Source organism: Biomphalaria glabrata, chromosome 2 (assembly GCF_947242115.1).
Source record: "Biomphalaria glabrata chromosome 2, xgBioGlab47.1, whole genome shotgun sequence".
Lineage (NCBI taxonomy): Eukaryota > Metazoa > Mollusca > Gastropoda > Planorbidae > Biomphalaria > Biomphalaria glabrata.
The window spans coordinates 48,681,348-48,699,620 of NC_074712.1; the positions used below are offsets into that span (position 1 = coordinate 48,681,348).

General features: G+C 42.6%; 1 protein-coding gene across 3 annotated transcripts in view; it reads left to right on the plus strand.

The window, feature by feature from the left end:
• LOC106072814 (uncharacterized) overlaps positions 1 to 18,273 on the plus strand; it is a 47,611-nt gene that overhangs the window by 27,426 nt on the left and 1,912 nt on the right. For all 3 annotated transcript variants that reach the window (XM_056021056.1, XM_056021058.1, XM_056021057.1), the window contains exons 3-4: positions 6,095 to 6,157; positions 7,675 to 7,697. In XM_056021056.1, the coding sequence (XP_055877031.1) occupies positions 6,095 to 6,157; positions 7,675 to 7,697 (86 nt within the window). The remainder of the gene's footprint in view (positions 1 to 6,094; positions 6,158 to 7,674; positions 7,698 to 18,273) is intronic.

Genomic DNA, 18,273 nt, shown 5'->3' on the forward strand with positions numbered 1-18,273 from the left:
TCTTAGCCATCTTTGTTGAGCTATATTTAGTGTTTTTCGATTTCGGTAGATGACTATTCACTGCAGTTTATTAATGGAGCCCTGCCACTGGTAAAAATGTGTAACCTCTCTTGAATACGCTCTTGGAATTAAGTGACTTTAGTTTGCTTTAGATTTTATATCGAAAAGAGAAGTTTTATCGTCAAAATCTTCTGTTGGGGGTTTTCCACCTCAAAATGCTCTGTAGGGGGATCTTAGACTCAAAACCATCTGGAGGGGTTTTAAACTTTAAAAAAAAAAAAGACATCTGTAGAAGAAACTCAAAACCCCCGATTGGCTTGGCTACGCTCAAATAATTTTAGTGTGTAATTTGCTTTTTCTTTATATTGAAGATGTATTTTTAGCACCAAACCCCTCTGAATGGGGGTTTAAACTCAAAACCCCTTTCGGCAACGCTCATAGCATTTTGAGTGCGTAATTTGCTTTTTTTCTTACACTGAAGATGGCCGGGGGGGGGGGTTAAACTCAAAACCCCTTTGACTACGCTCATAGATTTTAGAGTGAGTAATTTTCTTTTATTTATATTGAAGAGGTACTTTTTAGCTTCAAACTCCACTGGAGGGGAGTTTAAACTCAAAACCCCATAGACTACACTCATAACATTTTTAGTGTATAATTTGCTTTTTTTTATTATTAAAAAGAGGTAAAACCCATTTATCTACGCTCATCACATTTTGAGTGCGTAATTAACTTTTTTTTATATTAAAGAGGGGGTTTATCGTAAATTTTAGACGGGGTTTTAAAATCAAAATCTTCCTTAACTGTGCTCTTGGAATTAGGGGATTTTCGTTTGCATTTTTTTTGTTTTGTTTTATAGAAGAGGGGGAGTTAACTGCAAAAACCCCAGATAGGGGGTTTAAAACTCAAAACCCCTGGTAGGGGGTTTTAAACTCAAAACCCCTAGTAGGGGTTTCTAAACTCGAATCGCTCTGGTAGGGGTTTTAAACTCGAACCCCCCTGGTAGGGGTTTTTAAACTCGAACCCCCCTGGTAGGGGTTTTTAAACTCGAACCCCCCTGGTAGGGGGTTTTAAACTTAAAACCCCTTTGGTTTTGCTAGGGCAAGTGATGGTTTAGTATTAAAATCTCAACTAAAATAAACAAAATCAAAGCAAAAAATCAGTCACTAAATTCCGACTCCCCCCCCCAAGGGGGGGGGGGATTTCATTTCGGGGGGGGGGGGTTTGAACCCCAAGAACCCCCCCCCCTGGCTACGCCCATGCAGCTGAGCCTATAGTTAACCCTTTTGCGCCGCCAATAGGGTCGTAACACTGCCCCCTTCTCAGATTTGTCCGTCCCGGACAAAATCTATCACACGACATGGGCAGTGGAGGTGAATTGATGCAGGAGGAGGTCTATCGGTGGGGGCGACAATAGGCTTATATTGCCATCTCGATGGAGCCATCTGCGTTGTATACTGCGTATGTCTCTTTCTCCTTCTGCTCCAGCTGACCTTCACCTGGTTGCACCGACGTCGTGGTCGCATCTCCAGCAAACGTTTCCCTCTTCTTTCATCCACTACTGAATGCAGCCAGCCAGCACATGGGGAGGGATAGGATGTCAGGACTGGGGTCACCAAGATCGTTGGCCTATCAGGTTGTTTCATAGGGCTTTCAAGAGACGGGTTTTGGGTATGGGTATCAGGTCCACAGGAGGGGAAATAGTGGCACACATCTTCAGGAGTGTCCGGAGGGCAAACTAGTGGAGCAAGTTGGCAGCACTCCACTTGCGAAGGACCCTCATCTTCAGCATCAGGCTCCAGTTCACTTACTTGACCATCATCAGGGCTTCTCACTGTGGTCTCGTCAGCAGGACAAACGTCTGTTGGGTGCAGACCTTGCCGATGGGTTCCTTGGAGATTGCGTTCTCCCTGCAAAGCTCGACACACAAAGTTCTTGCCAAACATCTGGGTGCAGCCATCAGGATTTGAGTTCCTCTCAACAGCACTGACAGATTGACAGATGTCTTTAATGTCCTCAGCTACAGGCATGAGGTAAGACACGACGTTGTCTTGTTCTATCTGGCTGATGGAGGCACTCACGTCATGGACGTCTGTAGCAAAAGCGTTGGTTGAACTATTGGTCTCGGTCTCTTCTCTTGTTTCTTCACCTGTTTCTTTCTGCGAGTCACCCTTGATCACATTCTGAAAGCCAGCCAACATCTGCTCTTGAAAGGTGATCAAGAGCTCTACAACATCGGGTTTGAGTTCAAAGAGGTACGTGTTCGGATCTTCCTCTTCATCTACTAGGGCTTGCCGGAGACGTTCTTTAAGAGTTTCGTTGTTCCTTTCGTAGTACTTCAGTCCTCGCCATTTCAGCTCTTGTTTCAGTTCTTTCAGATTCAGTTCATCTAGCAGTTTTACAGAAGCCATAGGAAATCCCACTTCAAGACACCAGTGTTACGATCTCTCTCTCCTAATCAGGCCTTCTGTAAACACTGCTAAAACTCAACACAACACATCAACACATCAAGAATTTGACAACAAGAGCTCCACAATATCGGGTACTTTAATAATGAGTGAATAAGTAGATAACAGCCAATACTAGACAATTGGCATCAAACACATCAACAACTAAAATGTCACTCTGTACATCACCGTACAAAACTCTACTTTCTCTCTTTCTGGACTTGTACATCAACACATGAGGACTCGACCAGGACCGACTTCATAGCCGACTAACAGTCCCGGTCTCGACGCTCTCCGGTCTTGAACTGCAGCTTTCCTACACACTGTGTCCTCGTACACGCAGGCTTTCGATCACATGACCATAACATTGGTCATATTTGCGTGTAATCGTCTAATCGTAGTACTGTCCCTTGTCCATGGCCCCGCTGACCTGAGTGATTCAGGTGTGTGTCAGCTGAGCCTATAGTTAACCCTTTTGCGCCGCCAATAGGGTCGTAACACTATATTGTGGTCTACTCCGTTAACTTCCGGAAATCTAAGTCTCGCATTTCGTTAACGCGTTTACCATTAGACTTCAAACATAATTCTAAGATGATAAACTTGTTGGACAGATCTTACAAATAAATGAAAGTGAAATTACACTCGTTTGAAGCGTGCTACTGTGTGTTCCAAGTGTGTCGCTTTGAATCGCGAATTTCTCTTAGAAACGTGTGTCCGTTTGATATTGATTGCAGACTAGTTCAACTATTCACCTATCTGGTCCACTGTAGTTGTCATAAGAAGGAACCTCAATGCAGGCATGGGAAAACTGGTGACGCACTAGAACGAACTTAACCTTATGTATTAACTATGTATACAGTTATATTGCTGTACCACGGTATATTTTGTCATATCATTATTGAGTTTTGTAACACTTATGATAGTTTCAACGATTCCTCCTATTACAAACTCTTTATGGGTGGACGGACATTTAGTACATAAAGATTTCAAAAACGGCTCCAACGATTTCCCTAGAAATTGGACAGTTTATGAGAATCTTTGGAAAATATGGCACTCACTTGATTCAACTGTTTCTTCGTATTGAGTAAAGAGGCGAAGAAATGAAGACATGAACAGTATCGACTTTTCGAACAAGACATTTCGGGACGTCTCCGAGAACGGGATTTTTCTCTTATTTAACAAAATGATCTTATGACGATGACGTCCAGTACTAACGAAATTACTGACGTCCTTGCCGAGAGAAAGTGCGTTGTAAGCGTCAAGATAAGGAAAGAAGCTCAAGCTCTGACCCGGACATCTGACCCGGACATCTGACCCGGACATCATTGGTAGAGTGTACAGCTCCCTTACCCCATTGAGGAGTAACCCGCTGCCTTTCTAATACAATCACTATAAAGAACTTTTTCTAGTAGGCTGTAGAACACTTTCTAATCATCTACGAAATTTTTTTTAGAAAGAAAAATACTAAAAGGACTAAAAGGACTAAAGCTTTACTGAGCATTTACCTTCTTCTCTACTCTATACAATTCTTGGCCCTGATGACATCACTAATTGTCGCGATAAAATACGACAATGTTACTTGTTATTACTTTCCGGGTACATAGAACAAATAAGCCTTTGACAAGATCGAACTCGCAGCGGCAAAAACGATTTTTCTTTACAATTTCGACACACTATTTTCGAAAGCCAACAATTAGATGTGTAATCATGTGTAATCATGTGTAATCATGTGTAATCATGTGTAATGTACAAAACTAGAATTCCTTCCGCTTCAAGCACTTCTTAACACTACTTGTGGTGTGTAACTTTCGTTCCAGTAGTGGGCGGGTCCGAAAGGGGAATAGACGCAATTAGGTTTGTGTGGTCTGTCCGTCCATTCTGTTTAAATCACTGAAAATAGAAAATATATTGAAAATACGATATCATGATATTCTATACTGTGGAAGTTCTGATGCAGCTGCTTCTGTTTTCTTTTCTAAAAGCAGATAATGTAATTTTGTAAAAGTAAATATGCAAGCAGTTTTTTCATAAAATACACAATTTTTATAACTATTCACTAATAATAGTACAAACGGCAGACTACATAACTAATGCCAACTCCAGACCAAAATATTCATTAATCATTTATTCAAAGATTTTGTTATTTTCTCAAAAAAACAAAAATTTAAAATAACTAAAAAATAAATTAAGTGTATACTATTATATAAGCTTTTCTTTTAAAAGGGAAAGAATGTATTTAGTATGTATATAAATCGAATGTAATTTAAAACATCACTTAATAAGCATTAAGTGCAGAGCACTAGTCTCATATGCATAAGCAATTAAATATTTATGAAAAGGGACACGTTTTGTCCTTGACCCCTTGCATGAGAAGTTCGCCCTTTAATAAACAGATCAAGTAGATAATCATTCCAAAACATCAGATGCGCTAGATTCACGTTGAACCATAATTCCTTAATCATCCGTTCATTGAATACTTATGAATATTAAAAAATTAATAATAATAACAAGATGAATATACGCTCGTATCATGTGGTATTATGTTGTCAGTCGGTCTAACAATATTGTAACGTCGGTAAAACCATCGATATGTGCACGTGACCTGTTTTTGTAGTGTCGGAGATAGGGTTGGGCTTGGTGGTAGGTTTTAGTTCATTGCTTCTGATGTTCTGGCTGAAAATATTGAAAGCTGCCTTTTTTATTTGCCTGAGTGGACCACTTGGTGGGCCGATGGTGAGTTTGTGTTTCCACTCGAACTATCTTTGTAACCTTGTTTCATTGTTTTTGCTTCTACACAGACCTAGATCTAGATAATTGTATTTATCTTCTTTTTTAAAGAAACGTTTTTAATTTATAAAAAGATATAATAAGCCACTGCTGCATAAAATCTTTGCAGAGGGTTTTCTTATCAAAGGCCGAATATGCTCCGTGGGTTGTAGGTTGGGCTACACTAGTCAACATATAAAACGAAACGGTTTTTTGATGCTTTAGTTTTCAGAACAAAGTTATGTGGCAATATATAGATATGTGTATATAGCGTTGTGACACGGTCACTATGTGTGGTCAACCGTGACACACGGTCAAGTGTTGGGTACCTGGGAGTTAAGGGACTTGCGGGAAGTGACGAGTGTGTTGTAAACAAGAAGAAGGAAGTCAACTAGTGGAGTTGTTCTGTAGATAATGTTAGCCTTGTATATATGTTAGGTTGAAATGCATCACAATTAAAGGGTACTTTAAACTTAAAGGGACTTGTTTCTTCACACACACATATATATATTTATTTATTTATGATGGTACTGTCATCTATACAATACTCCTTCTTCCCTAGTGCTATTAGAGCATGGAATGGGTTGCCTGAGCTAGCCAGGAAAACCAGTGACTTGGCAGACTTTAAGTCATTGGTTAATATGCATGACTAAAAGCATGACGCATATGACGTAATCATCTTCTTTTTTGAAGTAACGTCTGTATTAAATAAGAAGATAAGATACAAACATAAATTATACTTGATAACAAAAGACCGTCTTGATTTTGTATTTTACAAAAAGTGCTATACTTAAACTAACTTTGCCAAGGACAGATGTGATCTTTAAAAAGAAAGGGTTTCATATAACAAACCAAACAACTAATATTAATTCATATCCTTACAGATGTAGACAGTGGATTCTGTGCATCTACGGAAGTTCCTGAAGTTACTGGCCTGAATAGAGACAGTAAGTTTATTTGATTGTTTCAGATTAAGACCCTTGTTGTTTAATTGTAGGGCCACTGACCAATGAAAATGAGTTAGCTGGATGGTTGCAATACGAGAGTACTTTGAAATAGAGTCACTAAACTCTTCAGAACTAAACTCTTCAGAACTAACTCTTCAGAACTAAACTCTTCAGAACTAAACTCTTCAGAACTAAACTCTTCAGAACTAAACTCTTCAGAACTAAACTCTTCAGAACTAAACTTTTCAGAACTAAACTCTTCAGAACTAAACTCTTCAGAACTAAACTCTTCAGAACTAAACTCTTCAGAACTAAACTCTTCAGAACTAAACTTACAATTTCATTGATCAAACACGTATTACTATTAGAATAAGTATTTTATTTCTTGGATGAAGCGACTTTATCCATAGTTTCTTCTGCCCATGAACCTACGCGTGAAACATGTCCTTATCTTACTTGGCCAGAAGAGTCTCAATGAGCCAATGGACAGTCCATGTCTATCTTCTGTCCACCATGTCACCAATGGGCTGAAAAATTATAAAAAAAAGTTCAAAAGAAAAAAAAAAAAATCCTGACGGATGTCAACCACTTTTAACAACCTTGAATATATGACGTCAAAGGGGATGAAGAAAGTTGTCCAAAAATAAAAAAGGTCCTCTCTCTATCTGCTTATGATTTCAAGTCATTGAAACAAGTGAACATTCTATTTCTTTAGATATTGTACGCATGATAACGCATCATTTATAAGTGTGGGTTTAAAATAGAAGATCTAAAGACTTGACTTGGATAGCTGGATCATTTCACTAAATAAAGCGAAAACCGGACATGTTTGCACTTAAGACCAATGCCTGTGGAACGGGACACATGACCTCGTAAAGAAGACGTCTACTTTCAAACAAAGCAAAAAGGCAAATGTTCAGAGTGTCAGGGTGAAGGTCATTGGCTGGAATACTTTGTAAAACCACAGGTTGTAATTGTTTATATTTAGGACTGCTTAGAATGTACCTGCTTTATAGGTTGTTATTATTGCGAAATAAAAGTTATAATACAATACGTCATAGACATTAATCTTTTCAAGATTTAATTATGATTATCATCTCTCTCTCTTTCTCTCTTTCTCCCTCTCTCTCTTTCTCTCTCTCTCTCTACCCTCCCTCTTTTTCTCTTTCTATTTTGTACTCCTTATGGCTCTCGCTGCTTATATATAAACTGTGTGTTTTGTGACGATACGCACCGATACGGTGTACCGTCACCTTTTTTAATATATAGAAAAGTTATTACTTTTCTTTCATTTTAAAGTTTATTATTAATTTATTAATAGTTAAAAATTAGACAATCCTTCTCTGAGTACCGGCACCTATTTTTTACAAAAAAAAAAAAAAAAACACTGTATATATGTATGTATGTGTGTGTGTGTGTGTATGTGTATGTGTGTGATTTGTGTTTTTTTTTATTGTGTGTGTGTGTTAATGTGTGTGTAAAATACTTATTTTCACTATTTTTATTCCCTATTCTAGGTGGGATTGCAGAAAGGCAAGAGGTAAGTAGTTCACAAAGTTAAAACAAGTCAGAACCATCTCCATGTTCTGCGTCTGCCTAATTATGTGTGAAAGTATGTGTGAATATATATGTATATGTAGGTGTGTGTATATGTATGTCTATGTATGCGTGTATGAGGTGTACATGTATATGCGTATGTTTACATTTCTATTTGCTTAATGGTGTTAATAATTTAGTAGAATGTTGTAAATAGCTTGGCTTTCAAATCATGAGGCTTGGGTTTTAACTTTGCTGTACAGGTGTTATAGATATTGTGATTTGTACAATAAAATATTCTTTCTTCGGGTTTGTGGTTAGATCTGATGACTGCCGGGCCGTGTGGTTAGAATGTAGATCTGATGACTGCCGGGCCGTGTGGTTAGAACGTAGATATAATGACTGCCTGGCCGTGTGATTAGATCTAATGACTGCCTGGCGGTGTGGTTAGATCTAATGACTGCCTGGTCGTGTGATTAGATCTAATGACTGCATGGTCGTGTGATTAGATCTAATGACTGCCTGGTCGTGTGGTTAGATCTAATGACTGCCTGGTCGTGTGGTTAGATCTAATGACTGCCTGGCGGTGTGGTTAGATCTAATGACTGCCTGGTCGTGTGGTTAGATCTAATGACTGCCTGGTCGTGTGATTAGATCTAATGACTGCCTGGTCGTGTGGTTAGATCTAATGACTGCCTGGTCGTGTGGTTAGATCTAATGACTGCCTGGTCGTGTGGTTAGATCTAATAACTGCCTGGTGGTGTGATTAGATCTAATGACAGCCTGGCCGTGTGATTAGATCTAATGACTGCCTGGCTGTGTGGTTAGATCTAATAACTGCCTGGCTGTGTGATTAGATCTAATAACTGCCTGGCTGTGTGATTAGATCTAATAACTGCCTGGCTGTGTGGTTAGATCTAATGACTGCCTGGCCGTGTGGTTAGATCTAATAACTGCCTGGCCGTGTGGTTAGATCTAATAACTGCCTGGCGGTGTGATTAGATCTAATAACTGCCTGGCGGTGTGATTAGATCTAATAACTGCCTGGCGGTGTGGTTAGAATGTAGATATAATGACTGCCTGGTGGTGTGGTTAGAATGTAGATCTAATAACTGCCTGGCCGTGTGATTAGATCTAATAACTGCCTGGCGGTGTGGTTAGAATGTAGATATAATGACTGCCTGGCGGTGTGGTTAGAATGTAGATATAATGACTGCCTGGCCGTGTGATTAGATCTAATAACTGCCTGGCGGTGTGGTTAGAATGTAGATCTAATGACTGCCTGGCGGTGTGATTAGATCTAATGACTGCCTGGTCGTGTGATTAGATCTAATGACTGCCTGGCCGTGTGGTTAGATCTAATGACTGCCTGGCGGTGTGGTTAGATCTAATGACTGCCTGGCTGTGTGGTTAGATCTAATGACTGCCTGGTCGTGTGATTAGATCTTATGACTGCCTGGCGGTGTGGTTAGATCTAATGACTGCCTGGCTGTGTGGTTAGTTTAATGACTGCCTGGCGGTGTGGTTAGATCTAATGACTGCCTGGCTGTGTGGTTAGTTTAATGACTGCCTGGCGGTGTGGTTAGATCTAATGACTGCCTGGCTGTGTGGTTAGATCTAATGACTGCCTGGCGGTGTGGTTAGATCTAATGACTGCCTGGCCGTGTGATTAGATCTAATGACTGCCTGGCCGTGTGGTTAGATCTAATGACTGCCTGGCCGTGTGGTTAGATCTAATGACTGCCTGGCCGTGTGGTTAGATCTAATGACTGCCTGGCGGTGTGGTTAGATCTAATGACTGCCTGGCGGTGTGGTTAGATCTAATGACTGCCTGGCGGTGTGGTTAGATCTAATGACTGCCTGGCGGTGTGGTTAGATCTAATGACTGCCTGGCTGTGTGGTTAGTTTAATGACTGCCTGGCGGTGTGATTAGATCTAATGACTGCCTGGCCGTGTGGTTAGATCTAATGACTGCCTGGCGGTGTGGTTAGATCTAATGACTGCCTGGCTGTGTGGTTAGATCTAATGACTGCCTGGCTGTGTGGTTAGATCTAATGACTGCCTGGCTGTGTGGTTAGATCTAATGACTGCCTGGCCGTGTGATTAGATCTAATGACTGCCTGGCCGTGTGGTTAGAATGTAGATATAATGACTGCCTGGCGGTGTGGTTAGAATGTAGATATAATGACTGCCTGGCCGTGTGGTTAGATCTAATAACTGCCTGGCGGTGTGATTAGATCTAATGACTGCCTGGCGGTGTGATTAGATCTAATGACTGCCTGGCCGTGTGGTTAGATCTAATAACTGCCTGGCGGTGTGATTAGATCTAATAACTGCCTGGCGGTGTGATTAGATCTAATAACTGCCTGGCGGTGTGGTTAGAATGTAGATATAATGACTGCCTGGTGGTGTGGTTAGAATGTAGATCTAATAACTGCCTGGCCGTGTGATTAGATCTAATAACTGCCTGGCGGTGTGGTTAGAATGTAGATATAATGACTGCCTGGCGGTGTGGTTAGAATGTAGATATAATGACTGCCTGGCCGTGTGGTTAGATCTAATGACTGCCTGGTCGTGTGGTTAGATCTAATAACTGCCTGGTGGTGTGATTAGATCTAATGACAGCCTGGCCGTGTGATTAGATCTAAAGACTGCCTGGCTGTGTGGTTAGATCTAATAACTGCCTGGCTGTGTGATTAGATCTAATAACTGCCTGGCTGTGTGATTAGATCTAATAACTGCCTGGCTGTGTGGTTAGATCTAATGACTGCCTGGCCGTGTGGTTAGATCTAATGACTGCCTGGCCGTGTGGTTAGAATGTAGATATAATGACTGCCTGGCGGTGTGGTTAGAATGTAGATATAATGACTGCCTGGCCGTGTGGTTAGATCTAATAACTGCCTGGCGGTGTGATTAGATCTAATGACTGCCTGGCGGTGTGATTAGATCTAATGACTGCCTGGCCGTGTGGTTAGATCTAATAACTGCCTGGCGGTGTGATTAGATCTAATAACTGCCTGGCGGTGTGATTAGATCTAATAACTGCCTGGCGGTGTGGTTAGAATGTAGATATAATGACTGCCTGGTGGTGTGGTTAGAATGTAGATCTAATAACTGCCTGGCCGTGTGATTAGATCTAATAACTGCCTGGCGGTGTGGTTAGAATGTAGATATAATGACTGCCTGGCGGTGTGGTTAGAATGTAGATATAATGACTGCCTGGCCGTGTGGTTAGATCTAATGACTGCCTGGTCGTGTGGTTAGATCTAATAACTGCCTGGTGGTGTGATTAGATCTAATAACTGCCTGGCTGTGTGGTTAGATCTAATGACTGCCTGGCCGTGTGGTTAGATCTAATAACTGCCTGGCCGTGTGGTTAGATCTAATAACTGCCTGGCGGTGTGATTAGATCTAATAACTGCCTGGCGGTGTGATTAGATCTAATAACTGCCTGGCGGTGTGGTTAGAATGTAGATATAATGACTGCCTGGTGGTGTGGTTAGAATGTAGATCTAATAACTGCCTGGCCGTGTGATTAGATCTAATAACTGCCTGGCGGTGTGGTTAGAATGTAGATATAATGACTGCCTGGCGGTGTGGTTAGAATGTAGATATAATGACTGCCTGGCCGTAAGATTAGATCTAATAACTGCCTGGCGGTGTGGTTAGAATGTAGATCTAATGACTGCCTGGCGGTGTGATTAGATCTAATGACTGCCTGGTCGTGTGATTAGATCTAATGACTGCCTGGCCGTGTGGTTAGATCTAATGACTGCCTGGCGGTGTGGTTAGATCTAATGACTGCCTGGCTGTGTGGTTAGATCTAATGACTGCCTGGTCGTGTGATTAGATCTAATGACTGCCTGGCGGTGTGGTTAGATCTAATGACTGCCTGGCTGTGTGGTTAGTTTAATGACTGCCTGGCGGTGTGGTTAGATCTAATGACTGCCTGGCTGTGTGGTTAGTTTAATGACTGCCTGGCGGTGTGGTTAGATCTAATGACTGCCTGGCTGTGTGGTTAGATCTAATGACTGCCTGGCGGTGTGGTTAGATCTAATGACTGCCTGGCCGTGTGATTAGATCTAATGACTGCCTGGCCGTGTGGTTAGATCTAATGACTGCCTGGCCGTGTGGTTAGATCTAATGACTGCCTGGCCGTGTGGTTAGATCTAATAACTGCCTGGCGGTGTGGTTAGATCTAATGACTGCCTGGCGGTGTGGTTAGATCTAATGACTGCCTGGCGGTGTGGTTAGATCTAATGACTGCCTGGCGGTGTGGTTAGATCTAATGACTGCCTGGCCGTGTGATTAGATCTAATGACTGCCTGGCCGTGTGATTAGATCTAATGACTGCCTGGCTGTGTGGTTAGTTTAATGACTGCCTGGCGGTGTGATTAGATCTAATGACTGCCTGGCCGTGTGGTTAGATCTAATGACTGCCTGGCGGTGTGGTTAGATCTAATGACTGCCTAGCTGTGTGGTTAGATCTAATGACTGCCTGGCTGTGTGGTTAGATCTAATGACTGCCTGGCTGTGTGGTTAGATCTAATGACTGCCTGGCCGTGTGATTAGATCTAATGACTGCCTGGCCGTGTGGTTAGAATGTAGATATAATGACTGCCTGGCGGTGTGGTTAGAATGTAGATATAATGACTGCCTGGCCGTGTGGTTAGATCTAATAACTGCCTGGCGGTGTGATTAGATCTAATGACTGCCTGGCGGTGTGATTAGATCTAATGACTGCCTGGCCGTGTGGTTAGATCTAATAACTGCCTGGCGGTGTGATTAGATCTAATAACTGCCTGGCGGTGTGATTAGATCTAATAACTGCCTGGCGGTGTGGTTAGAATGTAGATATAATGACTGCCTGGTGGTGTGGTTAGAATGTAGATCTAATAACTGCCTGGCCGTGTGATTAGATCTAATAACTGCCTGGCGGTGTGGTTAGAATGTAGATATAATGACTGCCTGGCGGTGTGGTTAGAATGTAGATATAATGACTGCCTGGCCGTGTGATTAGATCTAATAACTGCCTGGCGGTGTGGTTAGAATGTAGATATAATGACTGCCTGGCGGTGTGGTTAGAATGTAGATATAATGACTGCCTGGCTGTGTGGTTAGATCTAATGACTGCCTGGCCGTGTGGTTAGATCTAATAACTGCCTGGCGGTGTGGTTAGAATGTAGATATAATTACTGCCTGGCGGTGTGGTTAGAATGTAGATATAATGACTGCCTGGCGGTGTGGTTAGAATGTAGATATAATAACTGCCTGGCCGTGTGATTAGATCTAATAACTGCCTGGCGGTGTGGTTAGAATGTAGATATAATGACTGCCTGGCGGTGTGGTTAGAATGTAGATATAATGACTGCCTGGCGGTGTGGTTAGAATGTAGATATAATGACTGCCTGGCGGTGTGGTTAGAATGTATATATAATGACTGCCTGGCCGTGTGGTTAGATCTAATAACTGCCTGGCGGTGTGGTTAGAATGTAGATATAATGACTGCCTGGCGGTGTGGTTAGAATGTAGATATAATGACTGCCTGGCTGTGTGGTTAGATCTAATGACTGCCTGGCCGTGTGGTTAGATCTAATAACTGCCTGGCGGTGTGGTTAGAATGTAGATATAATTACTGCCTGGCGGTGTGGTTAGAATGTAGATATAATGACTGCCTGGCGGTGTGGTTAGAATGTAGATATAATAACTGCCTGGCCGTGTGATTAGATCTAATAACTGCCTGGCGGTGTGGTTAGAATGTAGATATAATGACTGCCTGGCGGTGTGGTTAGAATGTAGATATAATGACTGCCTGACGGTGTGGTTAGAATGTAGATATAATGACTGCCTGGCGGTGTGGTTAGAATGTATATATAATGACTGCCTGGCCGTGTGGTTAGATCTAATAACTGCCTGGCGGTGTGGTTAGAATGTAGATCTAATGACTGCCTGGCGGTGTGATTAGATCTAATGACTGCCTGGTCGTGTGATTAGATCTAATGACTTCCTGGCCGTGTGGTTAGATCTAATGACTGCCTGGCGGTGTGGTTAGATCTAATGACTGCCTGGCTGTGTGGTTAGATCTAATGACTGCCTGGTCGTGTGATTAGATCTAATGACTGCCTGGCGGTGTGGTTAGATCTAATGACTGCCTGGCTGTGTGGTTAGTTTAATGACTGCCTGGCGGTGTGGTTAGATCTAATGACTGCCTGGCTGTGTGGTTAGTTTAATGACTGCCTGGCGGTGTGGTTAGATCTAATGACTGCCTGGCTGTGTGGTTAGATCTAATGACTGCCTGGCGGTGTGGTTAGATCTAATGACTGCCTGGCCGTGTGATTAGATCTAATGACTGCCTGGCCGTGTGGTTAGATCTAATGACTGCCTGGCCGTGTGGTTAGATCTAATGACTGCCTGGCCGTGTGGTTAGATCTAATGACTGCCTGGCGGTGTGGTTAGATCTAATGACTGCCTGGCGGTGTGGTTAGATCTAATGACTGCCTGGCGGTGTGGTTAGATCTAATGACTGCCTGGCGGTGTGGTTAGATCTAATGACTGCCTGGCCGTGTGATTAGATCTAATGACTGCCTGGCCGTGTGATTAGATCTAATGACTGCCTGGCTGTGTGGTTAGTTTAATGACTGCCTGGCGGTGTGATTAGATCTAATGACTGCCTGGCCGTGTGGTTAGATCTAATGACTGCCTGGCCGTGTGGTTAGATCTAATGACTGCCTGGCGGTGTGATTAGATCTAATGACTGCCTGGCCGTGTGGTTAGATCTAATGACTGCCTGGCGGTGTGGTTAGATCTAATGACTGCCTGGCTGTGTGGTTAGATCTAATGACTGCCTGGCCGTGTGATTAGATCTAATGACTGCCTGGCCGTGTGATTAGATCTAATGACTGCCTGGCTGTGTGGTTAGATCTAATGACTGCCTGGCGGTGTGGTTAGATCTAATGACTGCCTGGCTGTGTGGTTAGATCTAATGACTGCCTGGCGGTGTGATTAGATCTAATGACTGCCTGGCCGTGTGGTTAGATCTAATGACTGCCTGGCGGTGTGGTTAGATCTAATGACTGCCTGGCTGTGTGGTTAGATCTAATGACTGCCTGGCTGTGTGGTTAGATCTAATGACTTCCTGGCTGTGTGGTTAGATCTAATGACTGCCTGGCCGTGTGATTAGATCTAATGACTGCCTGGCCGTGTGGTTAGAATGTAGATATAATGACTGCCTGGCGGTGTGGTTAGAATGTAGATATAATGACTGCCTGGCCGTGTGGTTAGATCTAATAACTGCCTGGCGGTGTGATTAGATCTAATGACTGCCTGGCGGTGTGATTAGATCTAATGACTGCCTGGCGGTGTGATTAGATCTAATGACTGCCTGGCGGTGTGATTAGATCTAATGACTGCCTGGCGGTGTGATTAGATCTAATGACTGCCTGGCGGTGTGATTAGATCTAATGACTGCCTGGCGGTGTGATTAGATCTAATGACTGCCTGGCGGTGTGATTAGATCTAATGACTGCCTGGCGGTGTGATTAGATCTAATGACTGCCTGGCGGTGTGATTAGATCTAATGACTGCCTGGCGGTGTGATTAGATCTAATGACTGCCTGGCGGTGTGGTTAGATCTAATGACTGCCTGGCGGTGTGATTAGATCTAATGACTGCCTGGCGGTGTGATTAGATCTAATGACTGCCTGGCCGTGTGGTTAGATCTAATGACTGCCTGGCGGTGTGGTTAGATCTAATGACTGCCTGGCGGTGTGGTTAGATCTAATGACTGCCTGGCTGTGTGGTTAGATATAATGACTGCCTGGCCGTGTGGTTAGATATAATGACTGCCTGGCCGTGTGGTTAGATCTAATGACTGCCTGGCCGTGTGGTTAGAATGTAGATATAATGACTGCCTGGCGGTGTGGTTAGAATGTAGATATAATGACTGCCTGGCCGTGTGGTTAGATCTAATAACTACCTGGCGGTGTGGTTAGAATGTAGATCTAATGACTGCCTGGCGGTGTGATTAGATCTAATGACAGCCTGGCGGTGTGATTAGATCTAATGACTGCCTGGCGGTGTGATTAGATCTAATGACTGCCTGGCGGTGTGATTAGATCTAATGACTGCCTGGCGGTGTGATTAGATCTAATGACTGCCTGGCGGTGTGATTAGATCTAATGACTGCCTGGCGGTGTGATTAGATCTAATGACTGCCTGGCGGTGTGATTAGATCTAATGACTGCCTGGCGGTGTGATTAGATCTAATGACTGCCTGGCCGTGTGATTAGATCTAATGACTGCCTGGCCGTGTGATTAGATCTAATGACTGCCTGGCCGTGTGGTTAGATCTAATGACTGCCTGGCTGTGTGGTTAGATCTAATGACTGCCTGGCTGTGTGGTTAGATCTAATGACTGCCTGGCGGTGTGGTTAGATCTAATGACTGCCTGGCTGTGTGGTTAGATCTAATGACTGCCTGGCTGTGTGGTTAGATCTAATGACTGCCTGGCTGTGTGGTTAGATCTAATGACTGCCTGGCTGTGTGGTTAGATCTAATGACTGCCTGGCTGTGTGGTTAGATCTAATGACTGCCTGGCCGTGTGATTAGATCTAATGACTGCCTGGCCGTGTGGTTAGAATGTAGATATAATGACTGCCTGGCTGTGTGGTTAGATCTAATGACTGCCTGGCCGTGTGATTAGATCTAATGACTGCCTGGTCGTGTTGTTGGCGATTCGGATTGTCGTCACGATGATTCCATGCCTTGAACCCACTTCCGCCGTTGTCTCATCCCTTCCTTCAGGTCGTTTGGGTTTGAATCCAATATTCTTCATTCCTGAATGGAACGTCTGACATTTTAAACTTCAAGTAAAATTTGTGTGGGTCAATAGTTATATTGCACACATATCAAGTTACTCAAGTTCTCTCATTGTGTGGATCAATAGTTGTGTTGGACACACCTCAAGTCAAATTTGTGTGGGTTAATGGTTGCGTTGGACACACCTCAAGTCAAATTTGTGTGGGTCAATAGTTGTGTTGGACACACCTCACCCTAGTGTCGTTAGCTATCGCAACACATAGGAATGTTTCCTTCGTAATAACTTTCACTTCACTGCTCTAGGCCTAATCCTATTCCTAACCTTTTTTGTTTACAAAATTATACGCCGTATAGAGTGTATTAAACATGATTTGAAGAGACATACATATAGGGACGATTAAAGTTGCGATAACCTGGAAGCCAAAACGAGGAAAGCGCAAACAGGGACGTCCTCGTATTACCTGGCGACACACCTTCATGGAGGACCTCAGAACAGTGGACACCAGATGGGAGGAGGCTCCAGACATTGCCAGTGACAGATCATTATGGAGACAGCTTGCCGCCCAATGCGCCGAACGGCGCGGGAGGACCTAACTAAGTAAGTAAGTAAAGTATGTTAATTCCTTCTAAATGGTCTCCAGTTTTTATCAATTGAACTGTAATTAAAATATAGGTTTCAGCCTATTTAGCGATTTCTTGTTACATGGTTTTATAGTTCAGTTTTAGATTTTACAAGTAGCTCTAGTGTTGGATGAAATATAATTATATCAAAAAGTTTCTATATTTGTAGGCACACTAGGTAGAATAGAATTATTAATGTACGAACTAGGGTTCAAAATTAAATATAGCTTATTATCGTCATACAGGGAAAATCCGATGAATGTCTTAGTATGGTTAACCACGAAGTGTAATAAACTATTTGTACTATAAATAGAGTACAGTGTTTCCTAGAAATAACTATAGAAATAACTAAAGGAAATGACTCATGAAAAAACGACCGTTGTGCGCTTAGATTCCTGGGAACACCTGGGAAATAACTAGAACGGTGTGATGTAATATTGGTTCGGAATCTAAAGTTAAAGTTGATCGAGAAATAAAAACAAATGGCGAAAACAAAACTATGGCTGCCTGGTGGTGCGGTATGCGTGCTGGGCTGTCGTTCGGTTGTCTCAATGATCGATGGTTCTCAGTTCATTGACACTGTTTCCATTACACTCTAGCTTTTCTTCAGCTATCTGCTTACGCTTCAAATATTTTCCCCATTATCTAATGGTTTGGTTATTAGATGGACCGCTGACCAACTATTTAACTAGCACGAATGACCACTGTAGATATAACGTAACAATGAATCATGAAATGTGCAAGATTAATAACCAAATGGATGTCGGTGTGTTAAAAGTTTGGCCTGCTTACTGGAATAGTGTCATGAACGCCGTCGTTGAATGGCTTGAGAGACAGAGAAAGTATCGACGTTGCTTAAGCTTGAAAAAAAAAATTAAAATTTGATATTCATGCGCCAACTATATTTCTATCACAGAACTGTTATTCATAATTGTTGTTTTGCCAAGCTGCGTCAACACTAGCCATAGAATAGTTCGTAATAGACAAATATCAAACAGTAGTGAGGGGCCAGTCGGTTATTATTCCAATTATCCGATCGGATTGGACTGGCATTTAGAGAAGAGGTTATTTAAAATGTATTCAATTTTCATCTTTCTATGGACCCCCTACGGTCATTTCGCCCACCCCCTGAGAGTCCAAGG